Raw genomic sequence first — 18036 nt, forward strand, 5'->3', positions numbered from 1 at the left:
CACAGAGCGTTCTACATGGAACCCCAGAGGGTTCTTCTATGGGGACAGCCAAAGAACCCTTTTGGAACCCTTTTTTCTAAGAGTATATCACACTCTTGGTTAACTTCACATGTTCTAAGAGGTTGAAGTTGTGTCTTCGTAACTTGGTTCAGTTTTGTATTTTCCTCCACTAATGGTTAAGGGTAGGATTTGGATAAGGGAAGCTGTTACTCGATCTGTACCTAGGCAGTGGTGTAAAGTACTTAAGTTGTTTTTTGGGGTATCTGTACTTTACTATTTATATTTTTGACAACTTTGACTTTTACTCCACTACATTCCTAAAGAAAATGATGTATTTTCTACTCCAGACATTTTCCCCGACACCCAACACAACTAGTAGCATTTAGAATGTTTATTAGCAGGACAGGAAAATGGTCCAATTCACACAAGAGAACATCCCTGGTCATCCCTACTGCCTCTGATCTGGTGGACTCACTAAACACACATGCTTAGTTTGTAAATGATGTCTGAGTATTGGGGTGTGCCCCTGGCTATCCTTCCTAAATGACTGTCCTTTTTAGTAGTTTTTCCAGTTGAAATAGTTATTGTTTTTTGACGGGCATGGTCTAGGCCAACATATCTTTGTCAGGGCACCCAACAGAAAACTGCTGCAATTGTGTACTATGATTGTGCCGTATGATTTTCTTAATATTAGGAATTTTGAACGATTTAGACTTTTTCTTTTGATACTTAAATATATATATTAGCAATTCCATTTACTTTTGATACTCAAGTACATTTAAAACCAAATACGTTTTGACTTTTACTCAAGTAGTATTCTACTGGGTGACTTTCACTTTTACTCAAGTAGGATTCTACTGGGTGACTTTCACTTTTACTCAAGTAGTATTCTACTGGGTGACTTTCACTTTTACTGGAGTAGTATTCTACTGGGTGACTTTCACTTTTACTCAAGTAGGATTCTACTGGGTGACTTTCACTTTTACTCAAGTAGTATTCTACTGGGTGACTTTCACTTTTACTGGAGTCATTTTCTATGAAGGAGTTTTTCCACCACTGTACCTAGGGGAACCTTCACCTGGATCGATTCCATACATCACATACAAACCACTCAGGTGCATATCAATGACTGAATAATCCTGATCTCTAGGACATACCCTGTGAATAGCTAGCTTTTCGATGGAAGACTCTTTAGGAGGGCGGTCAGGTGTATGAGCTGAAACAGGAGGAAGCGGTACTCGCCAAGAGAGCAGGGTGACGTCCTTAATACTAACCTTGTTAATGGGTCCCCTCAGCATGGTGCTCTTGCGTGTGGCCCTCTTCAGCCTCTCATTGGTGGTGGGGAAGGTGACCGGCCTCATGGTCCTCCGGTAGAGGCTGCCCCGGGTCCCTAGGCTCTCCCGGCGAGGCTCCTGGGACCTGGGTCCACCAGCCCTCCTCATCCCCTCTGACTGGTCCTGATACTCTGGGTGCTTCTTGGCTGCAGTGACCATGCCAAGCCTACAGGGGGCCCTCTTCCTCACCTTCACCTCTCCCTCTGCCCCGGACAAACTCTGGGAACCTGCATGGTTCAATCGAGAATTATATTTAGTAATACTGCATTTAGTATTTTAGTCATTTAGCATTCTCATTCAGTGTGACTTACAATCCAATTAGTGCATTCAACTAAAGGTAAAATAACCTCATATACAGTGGGGCAAAAAAGTATTTAGTCAGCCACCAATTGTGCAAGTTCTCCCACTTAAAAAGATGAGAGAGGCCTGTAATTTTCATCATAGGTACACTTCAACTATAACAGACAAAATGAGAAAAAAAATCCAGAAAATCACATTGTAGGATTTTTTATGAATTTATTTGCAAATTATGGTGGAAAATAAGTATTTGGTCACCTACAAACAAGCAAGATTTATGGCTCTCACAGATCTGTAGCTTCTTCTTTAAGGGGCTCCTCTGTTTTCCACTCGTTACCTGTATTAGTGGCACCTGTTTGAACTTGTTATCAGTATAAAAGACACCTGTCCACAACCTCAAACAGTCACACTCCAAACTCTATGGCCAAGGAAAGAATGAATGGGGCCATGTATCGTGAGATTTTGAGTGAAAACCTCCTTCCATCAGCAAGGGCATTGAAGATGAAACGTGGCTGAGTCTTTCAGCATGACAATGATCCCAAACACACCGCCCGGGCAACGAAGGAGTGGCTTCGTAAGAAGCATTTCAAGGTCCTGGAGTGGCCTAGCCAGTCTCCAGATCTCAACCCTATAGAAAATCTTTGGAGGGAGTTGAAAGTCCGTGTTGCCCAGCAACAGCCCCAAAACATCACTGCTCTAGAGGAGATCTGCATGGAGGAATGGGCCAAAATACCAGCAACAGTGTGTGAAAACCTTGTGAAGACTTACAGAAAACGTTTGACCTCTGTCATTGCCAACAAAGGGTATATAACAAAGTATTGAGATACATTTTTGTTATTGACCAAATACTTATTTTCCACCATAATTTGCAAATAAATTCATTAAAAATCCTGCAATGTGATTTTCTGGATTTTTTTCTCATTTTGTCTGTCATAGTTGAAGTCTACCTATGATGAAAATTACAGGCCTCTCTCATCTTTTTAAGTGGGAGAACGTGCACAATTGGTGGCTGATTAAATACTTTTTTGCCCCACTGTACAGTCTTTGCAAGTTCCTCAAAAAAGCCACAATCTGTAAAATCAATGCCAGGAAGAAAAGACCGGTATCAGTGTAGAGGGGCAGTGGTAGACAGGTATGAGTGTAAAGGGGCAGTGGTAGACAGGTATGAGTGTAGAGGGGCAGTGGTAGACAGGTATGAGTGTAGAGGGGAAGTGGTAGACAGGTATGAGTGTAGAGGGGCAGTGGTAGACAGGTATGAGTGTAGAGGGGCAGTGGTAACCAGGTATGAGTGTAGAGGGGCAGTGGTAGACAGGTATGAGTGTAGAGGGGCAGTGGTAGACAGATATGAGTGTACAGGGGCAGTGGTAGACAGGTATGAGTGTAGAGGGGCAGTGGTAGACAGGTATGAGTATAGAGGGGCAGTGATAGACAGGTATGAATGTAGAGGGGCAGTGGTAGACAGATATGAGTGTACAGGGGCAGTGGTAGACAGGTATGAGTGTAGAGGGGCAGTGGTAGACAGGTATGAGTGTAGAGGGGCAGTGGTAGACAGGTATGAGTGTAGAGGGGCAGTGGTAGACAGGTATGAGTGTAGAGGGGCAGTGGTAGACAGGTATGAGTGTAGAGGGGCAGTGGTAGACAGGTATGAGTGTAGAGGGGCAGTGGTAGACAGGTATGAATGTAGAGGGGCAGTGGTAGACAGGTATGAGTGTAGAGGGGCAGTGGTAGACATGTATGAGTGTAGAGGGGCAGTGGTAGACAGGTATGAGTGTAGAGGGGCAGTGGTAGACAGGTATGAGTGTAGAGGGGCAGTGGTAGACAGGTATGAGTGTAGAGAGGCAGTGGTAGACAGGTATGAGTGTAGAGGGGCAGTGGTAGACAGGTATGAGTGTAGAGGGGCAGTGGTAGACAGGTATGAATGTAGAGGGGCAGTGGTAGACAGGTACGAGTGTAGCGGGGCAGTGGTAGACAGGTACGAGTGTAGAGGGGCAGTGGTAGACAGGTATGAGTGTAGAGGGGCAGTGGTAGACAGGTATGAGTGTAGAGGGGCAGTGGTAGACAGATATGAGTGTAGCGGGGCAGTGGTAGACAGATATGAGTGTAGAGGGGCTGTGGTAGACAGGTATGAGTGTAGAGGGGCAGTGGTAGACAGGTATGAGTGTAGAGGGGCAGTGGTAGACAGGTATGAGTGTAGAGGGGCAGTGGTAGACAGGTATGAGTGTAAAGGGGCAGTGGTAGACAGGTATGAGTGTAGAGGGGCAGTGGTAGACAGGTATGAGTGTAGAGGGGCAGTGGTAGACAGATATGAGTGTAGCGGGGCAGTGGTAGACAGATATGAGTGTAGAGGGGCTGTGGTAGACAGGTATGAGTGTAGAGGGGCAGTGGTAGACAGGTATGAGTGTAGAGGGGCAGTGGTAGACAGGTATGAGTGTAGAGAGGCAGTGGTAGACAGGTATGAGTGTAGAGGGGCAGTGGTAGACAGGTATGAGTGTAGAGGGGCAGTGGTAGACAGGTATGAGTGTAGAGGGGCAGTGGTAGACAGGTATGAGTGTAGAGGGGCAGTGGTAGACAGGTACGAGTGTAGAGGGGCAGTGGTAGACAGGTATAGAGGGGCAGTGTAGAGGGGCAGTGGTAGACAGGTATGAGTGTAGAGGGGCAGTGGTAGACAGGTATAGACAGTGTAGAGGGGCAGTGGTAGACAGGTCATAGTGTAGGGGCAGTGGTAGACAGGTATGAGTGTAGAGGGGCAGTGGTAGACAGGTATGAGTGTAGAGGGGCAGTGGTAGACAGGTATGAGTGTAGAGGGGCAGTGGTAGACAGGTATGAGTGTAGAGGGGCAGTGGTAGACAGGTATGAGTGTAGAGGGGCAGTGGTAGACAGGTATGAGTGTAGAGGGGCAGTGGTAGACAGGTATCAGTGTAGAGGGGCAGTGGTAGACAGGTATCAGTGTAGAGGGGCAGTGGTAGACAGGTATGAGTGTAGAGGGGCAGTGGTAGACAGGTACGAGTGTAGACAGTCAGTGATAGGGGAGTCAATGTGCTCTCTGAATTGGTAAGGTAGGAACTAAACATTGATGTGGTACTGAATAACAGACAGTGTATACTATCAGTCCTGAACCAGTGTTCCTTTCTCTTTTCTCTCAATCAGGAATTACAGAAGATTTTAGACCAGTAACGACCCCACAGACTAAAACAAAACAGATGCCCTTCCTGGAGATGATTATAATTATAATATTTATATATATTTTAGGGGATATAGATGTTTATAGTACCATGTACACCTTGTGAGCATCAGTACTTGTGTATGACAAATATTTAGTAAACATTGTAAACATGTCAAAGCTGACCAATGTTATTGAGATTCTTAATTTTGGTGACAGAAATTAAGTAGCGTAAAACACACACACACACACACACACACACACACACACACACACACACACACACACACACACACACACACACACACACACACACACACACACACACACACACACACACACACCAGGCCTGTCTTCTTACCGTAAAGCTCCTGCCTCTCTTTTTTGTTTCGGGCTTTCTGATTGGCCTCCAGCTTGACGACAGACGAGGGGGATGGACCAGTCACAGTGGAGCATGAAGAGACGTCTCGGGAGGGTTGTGCTTTGAGGTCTTGTCCTTCGTCACTGTCATAACTTCCTTCCTCTTCTTCGTCTTCTAAAGAGAGAACAACATACATCGTATTGTGTCTAAATCCAGCCTATCCACTTCCTCTAACAGACTTCCTGTGCTTATCATTAGAAAGCATTTAGAGGCTTGTATTTCCCCAAAACGTGTTTTCTACATTCTAACATTTAGCAATTACCTCATTATCTTGTTGTCTTCCTGGAGGAAAACAAATAACCATTCATAATGATGAGATACCAGGAGCTTCTGAATGTTGTTCTCTGGGGCTGGGACCTGAAGTGTGTCTGGAGTACTGAGCTCTGACTGATTGTGTGTGTGTGGGTTTAAATGCATATGCTGGCTCGCTTGTGTGTACGTGTGTATGTGTGTGTGCTCTTGTGATGAGTGCACGTGGTGTGTGTGTGTGTCTCTGTAGCCTGTAACTGCTCTGTGGTCCAGCCTGCTTGTCTCCATGGCCTGTCAGATCCTCTAACAGGCAGCTGTGGCCTAGCTTCTTACACACACACACACACACACACACACACACACACACACACACACACACACACACACACACACACACTAGCAGAGGTGTCGGGTGTCCGCGCGCTGCCGACCCCACTTGTCATTTACGAGGCGTTCATCAACACGTTCTCACTCCCCTCTGAACACTGACAGGGATCACTTTCAGATGAATTAACAAATTAACTAAACTCACACGAGGGCTCGAGTGGCAGCCTTCTGCATGTGTGTGTGTGTTTTATTCCCTAACTTGTGTATAGAGTGCATGGGACAATGTGATATGATTGTAAATGCATCCTGTGCTCTATAGAAGGAGTTGACTAATGAAGAAGGTTGTTTACAAGCTTGATGACAGGTCAGAGGTGCCTTCCACACCTAGTGAAGGGTACAGTGTGCTGAGTGAAGGGTACAGTGTGCTGAGTGAAGGGTACAGTGTGCTGAGTGAAGGGTACAGTGTGCTGAGTGAAAGGTACTGTGTGCTGAGTGAAGGGTACTGTGTGAAGGGTACAGTGTGCTGAGTGAAGGGTACAGTGTGCTGAGTGAAGGGTACTGTGTGAAGGGTACAGTGTGCTGAGTGGAGGGTACAGTGTGCTGAATGGAGGGTACAGTGTGCTGAGTGAAAGGTACTGTGTGCTGAGTGAAGGGTACTGTGTGCTGAGTGAAGGGTACTGTGTGAAGGGTACAGTGTGCTGAGTGAAGGGTACTGTGTGCTGAGTGAAGGGTACTGTGTGAAGGGTACAGTGTGCTGAGTGGAGGGTACAGTGTACTGAGTGGAGGGTACAGTGTGCTGAGTGGAGGGTACAGTGTGCTGAGTGGAGGGTACAGTGTGCTGAGTGAAGGATACAGTGTGAAGGGTACAGTGTGCTGCGTGGAGGGTACAGTGTGCTGAGTGAAGGGTACAGTGTGCTGAGTGGAGGGTACAGTGTGCTGAGTGGAGGGTACAGTGTGCTGAGTGAAGGGTACAGTGTGCTGAGTGGAGGGTACTGTGTGCTGAGTGGAGGGTACAGTGTGCTGAGTGGAGGGAACAGTGTGCTGAGTAGAGGGTACAGTGTGCTGAGTGCTGCGTGAAGGGTACAGTGTGCTGAGTGAAGGGTACAGTGTACTGAGTACATGACCTGGCTGGAGAATAGAGGCACCCTGTCCCCCTGTCCCACTCATCTAACAGTATCTGTCCCTGTCCCCCTCTTCCCCCTCCCCCTCCACCCAGTCACCTCAGCCCACTCACCCTGGTTGGAGGATTCACTCTCTGTAGGGGAGGTCTCTCCCCCCTCCATGGCTTCCTGACTCCTGGCTCGGAGGACCCTGGCCCTGGGCAGCTGCAGCCGTGCGGACCCCTGGACCCCGAGAGCTCCCCCCATCCCTTTCCTCCTGCCCCCACGCATCATCAGCGGGGTCCCCGTCCAGCCCTCCTGGCCGCCGCTGTCTGCACTGGCTGCTGAGAGAGAGAGAGCACACACAGAGTAAGAGTATAGCATTGCAAGTTGCATTGGTGCCGTGACTCAGATCGGTACACAACATAGAAATAGAATTACAACACTACAATGGACAATGTAGGTCTAATAACTTAACTACAGGGCAGACATATTGTATTATTAATATTGTAGGTGGGCTATGGCAGTGTTTCTCTCTATAGTAGTGTTTCTATAGTAGTGTTTCTCTCTATAGTAGTGTTTCTCTCTATGGTAGTGTTTCTATGGTAGTGTTTCTATAGTAGTGTTTCTATAGTAGTGTTTCTATGGTAGTGTTTCTCTCTACAGTAGTGTTTCTCTCTATGGTAGTGTTTCTAAGGTAGTTTTTCTCTCTATGGTAGTGTTTATATGGCAGTGTATCTATGGTAGTGTTTCTATGGTAGTGTTTCTCTCTATGGTAGTGTTTCTATCTATGGTAGTGTTTCTCTCTATGGTAGTGTTTCTATGGCAGTGTTTCTATGGTAGTGTTTCTATGGTAGTGTTTCTATCTATGGTAGTGTTTCTCTCTATAGTAGTGTTTCTATGGCAGTGTTTCTATGGTAGAGTTTCTATGGTAGTGTTTCTCTCTACAGTAGTGTTTCTATCTATGGTAGTGTTTCTATGGTAGAGTTTCTATGGTAGTGTTTATCTCTATGGCAGTGTTTCTATGGTAGAGTTTCTATCTATGGCAGTGTTTCTATGGTAGAGTTTCTATGGTAGTGTTTCTCTCTATGGTAGTGTTTCTCTCTATGGTAGTGTTTCTATGGTAGTGTTTCTATAGTAGTGTTTCTATGGTAATGTTTCTCTCTATGGTAGTGTTTCTCTCTATGGTAGTGTTTCTCTGGTAGTGTTTCTATGGTAGTGTTTCTATGGTAGTGTTTCTATGGTAGTGTTTCTATAGTAGTGTTTCTATGGTAGTGTTTCTATGGTAGTGTTTCTCTCTATGGTAGTGTTTCTATGGTAGTGTTTCTCTCTATGGTAGTGTTTCTATGGTAGTGTTTCTATGGTAGTGTTTCTATAGTAGTGTTTCTCTCTATAGTAGTTTCTCTGGTAGTGTTTCTATAGAAGTGTTTCTATGGTAGTGTTTCTCTCTACAGTAGTGTTTCTATGGTAGTGTTTCTATAGTAGTGTTTCTATGGTAGTGTTTCTATGGCAGTGTTTCTATGGTAGTGTTTCTATGGTAGTGTTTCTATGGTAGTGTTTATATGGTAGTGTTTCTATGGTAGTGTTTCTATGGTAGTGTTTCTCTCTATAGTAGTGTTTCTCTGGTAGTGTTTCTATAGTAGTGTTTCTATGGTAGTGTTTCTCTCTACAGTAGTGTTTCTATGGTAGTGTTTCTATAGTAGTGTTTCTATGGTAGTGTTTCTATAATAGTGTTTCTATAGTAGTGTTTCTATGGTAGTGTTTCTATGGTAGTGTTTCTATGGTAGTATTTCTCTCTATAGCAGTGTTTCTCTCTATGGTAGCGTTTCTCTCTATGGTAGTGTTTCTATGGTAGTGTTTCTCTCTATAGTAGTGTTTCTCTGGTAGTGTTTCTCTCTACAGTAGTGTTTCTATGGTAGTGTTTCTCTCTATAGTAGTGTTTCTATGGTAGTGTTTCTCTCTATAGTAGTGTTTCTATGGTAGTGTTTCTCTCTACAGTAGTGTTTCTATGGTAGTGTTTCTCTCTATAGTAGTGTTTCTATGGTAGTGTTTCTCTCTATAGTAGTGTTTCTATGGTAGTGTTTCTCTCTACAGTAGTGTTTCTATGGTAGTGTTTCTCTCTATAGTAGTGTTTCTATGGTAGTGTTTCTCTCTATAGTAGTGTTTCTATGGTAGTGTTTCTCTCTATAGTAGTGTTTCTCTGGTAGTGTTTCTATAGTAGTGTTTCTATGGTAGTGTTTCTATAGTAGTGTTTCTATGGTAGTGTTTCTATAGTAGTGTTTCTATAGTAGTGTTTCTATGGTAGTGTTTCTATAGTAGTGTTTCTATAGTAGTGTTTCTATGGTAGTGTTTCTATAGTAGTATTTCTCTCTACAGTAGTGTTTCTCTCTATGGTAGTGTTTCTATGGCGGTGTTTCTATGGTAGAGTTTCTATGGTAGTGTTTCTATGGTAGTGTTTCTCTCTATGGTAGTGTTCCTATGGTAGTGTTTCTCTCTATGGTAGTGTTTCTATGGCAGTGTTTCTATGGTAGTGTTTCTATAGTAGTGTTTCTATGGTAGTGTTTCTATGGTAGTGTTTCTATAGTAGTGTTTCTCTCTATAGTAGTGTTTCTCTGGTAGTGTTTCTATAGTAGTGTTTCTATGGTAGTGTTTCTATCTACAGTAGTGTTTCTCTCTATGGTAGTGTTTCTATGGTAGTGTTTCTCTCTATGGTAGTGTTTCTATGGCAGTGTTTCTATGGTAGTGTTTCTATGGTAGTGTTTCTCTCTATGGTAGTGTTTCTCTGGTAGTGTTTCTATGGTAGAGTTTCTATGGTAGTGTTTCTCTCTATGGTAGTGTTTCTATGGCAGTGTTTCTATGGTAGTGTTTCTATAGTAGTGTTTCTATGGTAGTGTTTCTATGGTAGTGTTTCTATGGTAGTGTTTCTATAGTAGTGTTTCTATGGTAGTGTTTCTATAGTAGTGTTTCTCTCTATAGTAGTGTTTCTCTGGTAGTGTTTCTATGGTAGTGTTTCTATAGTAGTGTTTCTATGGTAGTGTTTCTATGGTAGTGTTTCTATAGTAGTATTTCTCTCTATAGTAGTGTTTCTCTCTATGGTAGTGTCTCTCTCTATGGTAGTGTTTCTATGGTAGTGTTTCTATGGTAGTGTTTCTATAGTAGTGTTTCTCTCTATGGTAGTGTTTCTATGGCAGTGTTTCTATAGAAGTGTTTCTATGGTAGTGTTTCTATAGTAGTGTTTCTATAGAAGTGTTTCTATGGTAGTGTTTCTATAGAAGTGTTTCTATGGCAGTATTTCTATAGAAGTGTTTCTATGGTAGTGTTTCTATAGTAGTGTTTCTATGGCAGTGTTTCTATAGTAGTGTTTCTATAGTAGTATTTCTCTCTATAGTAGTGTTTCTATAGTAGTATTTCTCTCTATAGTAGTGTTTCTCTCTATGGTAGTGTTTCTCTGGTAGTGTTTCTATGGTAGTGTTTCTCTCTACAGTAGTGTTTCTATGGCAGTGTTTCTATAGTAGTGTTTCTCTGGTAGTGTTTCTATAGTAGTGTTTCTATGGCAGTGTTTCTATAGTAGTGTTTCTATAGTAGTATTTCTCTCTATAGTAGTGTTTCTATGGTAGTGTTTCTCTCTATAGTAGTGTTTCTATGGTAGTGTTTCTCTCTACAGTAGTGTTTCTATGGTAGTGTTTCTCTCTATAGTAGTGTTTCTATGGTAGTGTTTCTCTCTATAGTAGTGTTTCTATGGTAGTGTTTCTCTCTATAGTAGTGTTTCTCTGGTAGTGTTTCTATAGTAGTGTTTCTATGGTAGTGTTTCTATAGTAGTGTTTCTATGGTAGTGTTTCTATAGTAGTGTTTCTATAGTAGTGTTTCTATGGTAGTGTTTCTATAGTAGTGTTTCTATAGTAGTGTTTCTATGGTAGTGTTTCTATAGTAGTATTTCTCTCTACAGTAGTGTTTCTCTCTATGGTAGTGTTTCTATGGCGGTGTTTCTATGGTAGAGTTTCTATGGTAGTGTTTCTATGGTAGTGTTTCTCTCTATGGTAGTGTTCCTATGGTAGTGTTTCTCTCTATGGTAGTGTTTCTATGGCAGTGTTTCTATGGTAGTGTTTCTATAGTAGTGTTTCTATGGTAGTGTTTCTATGGTAGTGTTTCTATAGTAGTGTTTCTCTCTATAGTAGTGTTTCTCTGGTAGTGTTTCTATAGTAGTGTTTCTATGGTAGTGTTTCTATCTACAGTAGTGTTTCTCTCTATGGTAGTGTTTCTATGGTAGTGTTTCTCTCTATGGTAGTGTTTCTATGGCAGTGTTTCTATGGTAGTGTTTCTATGGTAGTGTTTCTCTCTATGGTAGTGTTTCTCTGGTAGTGTTTCTATGGTAGAGTTTCTATGGTAGTGTTTCTCTCTATGGTAGTGTTTCTATGGCAGTGTTTCTATGGTAGTGTTTCTATAGTAGTGTTTCTATGGTAGTGTTTCTATGGTAGTGTTTCTATGGTAGTGTTTCTATAGTAGTGTTTCTATGGTAGTGTTTCTATAGTAGTGTTTCTCTCTATAGTAGTGTTTCTCTGGTAGTGTTTCTATGGTAGTGTTTCTATAGTAGTGTTTCTATGGTAGTGTTTCTATGGTAGTGTTTCTATAGTAGTATTTCTCTCTATAGTAGTGTTTCTCTCTATGGTAGTGTCTCTCTCTATGGTAGTGTTTCTATGGTAGTGTTTCTATGGTAGTGTTTCTATAGTAGTGTTTCTCTCTATGGTAGTGTTTCTATGGCAGTGTTTCTATAGAAGTGTTTCTATGGTAGTGTTTCTATAGTAGTGTTTCTATAGAAGTGTTTCTATGGTAGTGTTTCTATAGAAGTGTTTCTATGGCAGTATTTCTATAGAAGTGTTTCTATGGTAGTGTTTCTATAGTAGTGTTTCTATGGCAGTGTTTCTATAGTAGTGTTTCTATAGTAGTATTTCTCTCTATAGTAGTGTTTCTATAGTAGTATTTCTCTCTATAGTAGTGTTTCTCTCTATGGTAGTGTTTCTCTGGTAGTGTTTCTATGGTAGTGTTTCTCTCTACAGTAGTGTTTCTATGGCAGTGTTTCTATAGTAGTGTTTCTCTGGTAGTGTTTCTATAGTAGTGTTTCTATGGCAGTGTTTCTATAGTAGTGTTTCTATAGTAGTATTTCTCTCTATAGTAGTGTTTCTCTCTATGGTAGGGTTTCTATGGTAGTGTTTCTATGGTAGTGTTTCTCTCTATGGTAGTGTTTCTCTTTATGGTAGTGTTTCTATGGTAGTGTTTCTATAGTAGTGTTTCTCTCTATGGTAGTATTTCTCTCTATAGTAGTGTTTCTCTCTATGGTAGTGTTTATCTCTATGGTAGTGTTTCTATGGTAGTGTTTCTATGGTAGTGTTTCTATAGTAGTGTTTCTCTCTATGGTAGTGTTTCTATGGTAGTGTTTCTATGGTAGTGTTTCTCTCTATGGTAGTGTTTCTATGGCAGTGTTTCTATAGAAGTGTTTCTATGGTAGTGTTTCTATAGTAGTGTTTCTATGGTAGTGTTTCTATAGTAGTGTTTCTATGGCAGTGTTTCTATAGAAGTGTTTCTATGGTAGTGTTTCTATAGTAGTGTTTCTATGGCAGTGTTTCTATAGTAGTATTTCTCTCTATAGTAGTGTTTCTCTCTATGGTAGTGTTTCTCTCTATGGTAGTGTTTCTCTCTATGGTAGTGTTTCTCTGGTAGTGTTTCTATGGTAGTGTTTCTATGGTAGTGTTTCTATAGTAGTGTTTCTCTCTATGGTAGTGTTTCTCTCTATGGTAGTGTTTCTCTCTATGGTAGTGTTTCTATGGTAGTGTTTCTCTCTATGGTAGTGTTTCTCTCTATAGTAGTGTTTCTATGGTAGTGTTTCTCTCTATGGTAGTGTTTCTCTCTATGGTAGTGTTTCTATAGTAGTGTTTCTCTGGTAGTGTTTCTCTGGTAGTGTTTCTATAGTAGTGTTTCTATGGTAGTGTTTCTATAGTAGTGTTTCTCTCTATGGTAGTGTTTCTCTCTATGGTAGTGTTTCTCTCTATGGTAGTGTTTCTATGGTATTGTTTCTCTCTATGGTAGTGTTTCTCTCTATGGTAGTGTTTCTATCTATGGTAGTGTTTCTCTCTATGGTAGTGTTTCTATGGTAGTGTTTCTATGGTAGTGTTTCTATGGTAGTGTTTCTATGGTAGTGTTTCTATGGTAGTGTTTCTATAGTAGTGTTTCTATGGTAGTGTTTCTCTCTATGGTAGTGTTTCCATGGTAGTGTTTCTATGGTAGTGTTTCTATGGTAGTGTTTCTATGGTAGTGTTTCTATAGTAGTGTTTCTATGGTAGTGTTTCTATAGTAGTGTTTCTCTCTATGGTAGTGTTTCTCTCTATGGTAGTGTTTCTATGGTAGTGTTTCTCTGGTAGTGTTTCTCTCTATGGTAGTGTTTCTCTCTATGGTAGTGTTTCTCTGGTAGTGTTTCTCTCTATGGTAGTGTTTCTCTCTATGGTAGTGTTTCTCTGGTAGTGTTTCTATAGTAGTGTTTCTCTGGTAGTGTTTCTCTCTATGGTAGTGTTTCTCTCTATGGTAGTGTTTCTCTCTATGGCAGTGTTTCTATGGTAGTGTTTCTCTCTATGGTAGTGTTTCTCTCTATGGTAACCTACACATACAGAACACAGTGCTCAGGTCAGGGCAGAATAAGGAATGTACTCATTCTCCCAATACAGAAAAGGTGGTTCCACCATGTGCTTTCCACATCATATGACACAAATGCCTAAATAACGTCACTGTCCGTCACATAACTGAAACGCAACATTGTGAGAAAACTCCAAAGGTTACAAATGAAATCAATCACCATGATTCTTACCTGTGTCACTCTGACCGCCGGACTCGTTGATGACTCGTCTAGACTCGGCCTTGGAGGTGGCCTGGCCTCGATGTCCATGGTGCTTTGGGGCAGAGCTAGCCGCAGAGGCCGCCTCCTCCTTATCCCGTGGTCCCGCCCCCATCCCAGTCCTCTTCCCGCCCTGGGCCTTGTGCTGTCTGAGCTGCTGATGGGCCAGCTTAGAGCTGAGGACACCGTGGAGGATACTCTTTCTGCTACTGCCATGCACTTTTATCTATGAGAACAGAAAGAGAGAACGAGAAGAAAGAGAGAAATAGAAAGAGAGAGAGAGACTGTTACACCTCCGGACACAGCTCCCACACACAGGCAGCCAGAGGGACAGAGCTCAGTTCAGCTCACAGGCAGCCAGAGGGACAGAGCTCAGTTCAGCTCACAGATAGTCAGAGGGACAGAGCTCAGTTCAGCTCACAGATAGTCATAGGGACAGAGCTCAGTTCAGCTCACAGACAGTCAGAGGGACAGAGCTCAGTTCAGCTCACAGATAGTCAGAAGGACAGAGCTCAGTTCAGCTCACAGACAGTCAGAGGGACAGAGCTCAGTTCAGCTCACAGACAGCCAGAGGGACAGAGCTCAGTTCAGCTCACAGACAGTCAGAGGGACAGAGCTCAGTTCAGCTCACAGATAGTCAGAGCTCAGTTCAGCTCACAGACAGCCAGAGGGACAGAGCTCAGCTCAGCTCACAGATAGTCAGAAGGACAGAGCTCAGTTCAGCTCACAGACAGTCAGAGGGACAGAGCTCAGTTCAGCTCACAGATAGTCAGAAGAACAGATGAAGATCCACAAATTAAAAATATATTAACATGGAGAGCTGGGGATTTGACACTTTAGAGTTTAAAATAAAAAATTTAAGTGTGAGTGTTTAGTACAAACTTTGTTTCTTTTTTTATTGACACATTTCTAGTCATTAGAACCAGTGGTGGCTGGTGGGAGGAGCTATAGGAGGACGGGCTCATTGTAATGGCTGGAATGGAATAAATGAAACGATATCAAACACATCAAACAAATGGAAACCACATGTTTGACTCTGTTCCATGTATTCCATTCCAGCCAATACAATGAGCCCATCCTCCTATAGCTCCTCCCACCAGCCACCACTGGTTCTAATGACTAGAACTGTGTCAATAAAAAAAAGAAACAAAGTGTGTACAAAACACTCACACTTTCATTTAGCCTATAGGCTATCAGGGTAAACATAGATCACACAACATACAATATTTACATAACAACTAGCATAGTGGCTAACATAGCATACGGTATAACACAAAGGCTAGCAGGCTACATAGCAGTAATGGTATGTAGCCATTGTGGAATACTGTATGGAGGCCTCAGAGAAGTGTTCAGTAACTATAAGGGTTTTCTACCGAGTGTGTAGCTGTTCTGGAGGGATAGAGGACAAAGAGATACAACTAAAGAACCCTGACCTCTGCCGCGCCGAGCCGCTCAAAGCCCCGATTGGACAGCTTCTTCTTCTTCCTCTGGGCGTCCCCACCCCCTCCTCCCAGCAGGTCCTCGGGCGACAGGCCAAGTCCCGCCCCTAACGACCTGCCAGTCAAAACACGGGAGAGCATTCATTAGAGGAAGAAGAAGAGCGGTGGAATGAAAGAGAGGAAGACCAGAGGGGAAAGGAGGGGTTGAGTCACCTCTGTGGGTTGTTATAGCTGATGAACAGAACAAGACAAAACCCCGGAGCCCTGTTCTCACAAACCCCCAAACCGGCACGCTTGAAAAATTGGGATCTAACGGGGCGAACCTGGGAGTGTTGGAGGCCAGTGTTGGATAAGAAGCAGGAAAGCTTTATCAAGGGAGTTCCCCCTGGCCTATACAAGCACAGAGAGATGCTTTGAAAGATACAGGGAATCACTGAATGGTCTGAAGGCACGTTCTACATTTGTATGCGGCTTCTATTGTTCTGGCAGTTGAATATCAGAGCTCTCCAGTTCCCATTTCCATATCAGTGCAGCTAGCAGCTCCTCTCCCCCTACAGAGTAGCAACATCACAGGGCTGGTTTAGAAGCAGAGCGAAAATGCCCTTGAATATCCCCCTGGAAACCTGCCCGGCGACCACACAGATGCGATCCAGGCCGTACTCAAACAAAAGATGAACTTCCCCTCTCCTACTGTGTGCACAGTCTTAGCCATGCCATCAGTCACGTCGACTGGGAGAGTTAGCAGCGGCCTAATCAGGACTGTGGATCGCCGGCTCAAAACCTTTCAGAGTTTAAAGGGAAATCTCTATTTCGCTGCGCTGTAAGTCCTCTGATTACATCATTACACACAGGCTAGAATAGCACATGTGCCTGAGTCCGTGTGTGTCTGTTATATGTGCCAGGTAAAAATGTGACAAACTGACTGTGTGTGTGTGTGCTCCCTAAAATGTGAGACAATGACTGAGCAAGTGTGTGTGTGTGTGTGTGTGTGTGTGTGTGTGTGTGTGTGTGTGTGTGTGTGTGAGTGATTGACAGGAGAATGGCAGCTGTGGCAGAAGTGTGAGCTGTCCCTGAGAGGCGGACCCCTTCGATCCCTTCCCTCCCTCACACACTGACAAACAATGTGACAGAGCCCCTTCCCTCAGAGGACTGGCAGGGTGAAGAAGCACACAGCCCCACACTGACTAATTAAACACAGTTGATTAGCAGCTCCTAGTTTGTACACACACACACGCACCTACACACGCATACACACTCACAGAGATAAACACACACACAAACACACAGATACAGACACACACACACACACACTCACACACACACACACACACACACTCACAAACACACAGATACAGACACACACACACACAGGCAAACACTCACACACACACACACAAACACACAGATACAGACACACACACACAAAGGCAAACACTCACTCACTCACACACACACAAACACACAGTCCAATCAGAACAGCCAGCACCACAAAAGTGCCCAAGCAACTCTACCAAAGGAAATTGGTTTTACATAGCCCTCCAATGTAACACAACATTGGGCCAATCTGTCCCTGTCTGCACCGTGTCTCATTCAAAAACACCCACATTCCTGTAGCTGCAGGCCATGGAGACATTACAGTAACTGGAGACATTACTGTAACTGGAGACCAGTCATGGAGACATTACTGTAACTGGAGACCAGTCATGGAGACATTACTGTAACTGGAGACCAGTCATGGAGACATTACTGTAACTGGAGACCAGTCATGGAGGCATTACTGTAACTGGAGACCAGTCATGGAGACATTACTGTAACTGGAGACCAGTCATGGAGACATTACTGTAACTGGAGACCAGTCATGGAGACATTACTGTAACTGGAGACCAGCCATGGAGACATTACTGTAACTGGAGACCAGTCATGGAGACATTACTGTAACTGGAGACCAGCCATGGAGACATTACTGTAACTGGAGACCAGTCATGGAGACATTACTGTAACTGGAGACCAGTCATGGAGACATTACTGTAACTGGAGACCAGTCATGGAGACATTACTGTAACTGGAGACCAGCCATCAAGACATTACTGTAACTGGAGACCAATCATGCCCCTCCATCTCCCTCTCCACCCTCCATCCATCCTTCCATCTCCCCATCCCTCCATCTATCCTTCCATCTCCCCTTCCATCCATACTTCCATCTCCTCCTCCCTCCTTCCATCTCCCCCTCCCTCCATCCATCCTTCCATCTCCCTCTCCACCCTCCCTCCATCTCTCTCTCCACCCTTCCTCCATCCATCCTTCCATCCTTCCATCTCCCTCTCCACCCTCCCTCCATCTCTCTCTCCACCCTCCCTCCATCTCCCTCTCCACCCTCCCTCCATCCATCCTTCCATCTCCCCTTCCCTCCCTCCATCTCCCCTTCCCTCCCTCCATCCATCCTTCCCTCCATCCATCCCTTCGCTGTAGGCCCTGCCGCCTACCGCCCTTTCATTTCTGGTGTCACTGTCACAGGGCATCAGTGTCCCTGTGCGGCCCGGCTGGACGAGGGGTGGGGGAGGACTGGAGGGGAGAATGTGAGGGAAAGGGGCAGGGGTACACAGGCGGAAGGAGAGTAGAGTTGACATCGCAGTGGGAGAGCTGGGAGCACTATGGAACGCTGCCCAGAAATGGGAGGGAGGGAATAGAACTGTTGGCTGCTCTGGGGTGGCACTAAGCCCCTCCAAGGCTTCCATATGGACATTGATGACAGCACTAATTGAAAATTGACAACACAGAGACACACACACACACACACACACAGATGTACACACATGCGAGTAGACGCAA

The 18036-nt window shown here is 43.8% G+C and overlaps 1 protein-coding gene across 3 annotated transcripts in view; it reads right to left on the reverse strand.

The window, feature by feature from the left end:
• LOC139365176 (BAH and coiled-coil domain-containing protein 1) overlaps positions 1-18036 on the reverse strand; it is a 115348-nt gene that overhangs the window by 22775 nt on the left and 74537 nt on the right. For 2 of the 3 annotated variants that reach the window (XM_071102621.1, XM_071102622.1), the window contains exons 14-18: positions 15202-15322; positions 13742-13994; positions 7023-7232; positions 5153-5326; positions 1275-1561 (exon numbers count right to left, since the gene is read on the reverse strand). In XM_071102621.1, coding sequence (XP_070958722.1) covers positions 1275-1561; positions 5153-5326; positions 7023-7232; positions 13742-13994; positions 15202-15322 — 1045 coding nt within the window. The remainder of the gene's footprint in view (positions 1-1274; positions 1562-5152; positions 5327-7022; positions 7233-13741; positions 13995-15201; positions 15323-18036) is intronic. The other variant, XM_071102623.1, reaches the window with a different exon arrangement.

This window comes from Oncorhynchus clarkii, chromosome 13, assembly GCF_045791955.1.
Source record: "Oncorhynchus clarkii lewisi isolate Uvic-CL-2024 chromosome 13, UVic_Ocla_1.0, whole genome shotgun sequence".
Taxonomy (NCBI): domain Eukaryota; kingdom Metazoa; phylum Chordata; class Actinopteri; order Salmoniformes; family Salmonidae; genus Oncorhynchus; species Oncorhynchus clarkii.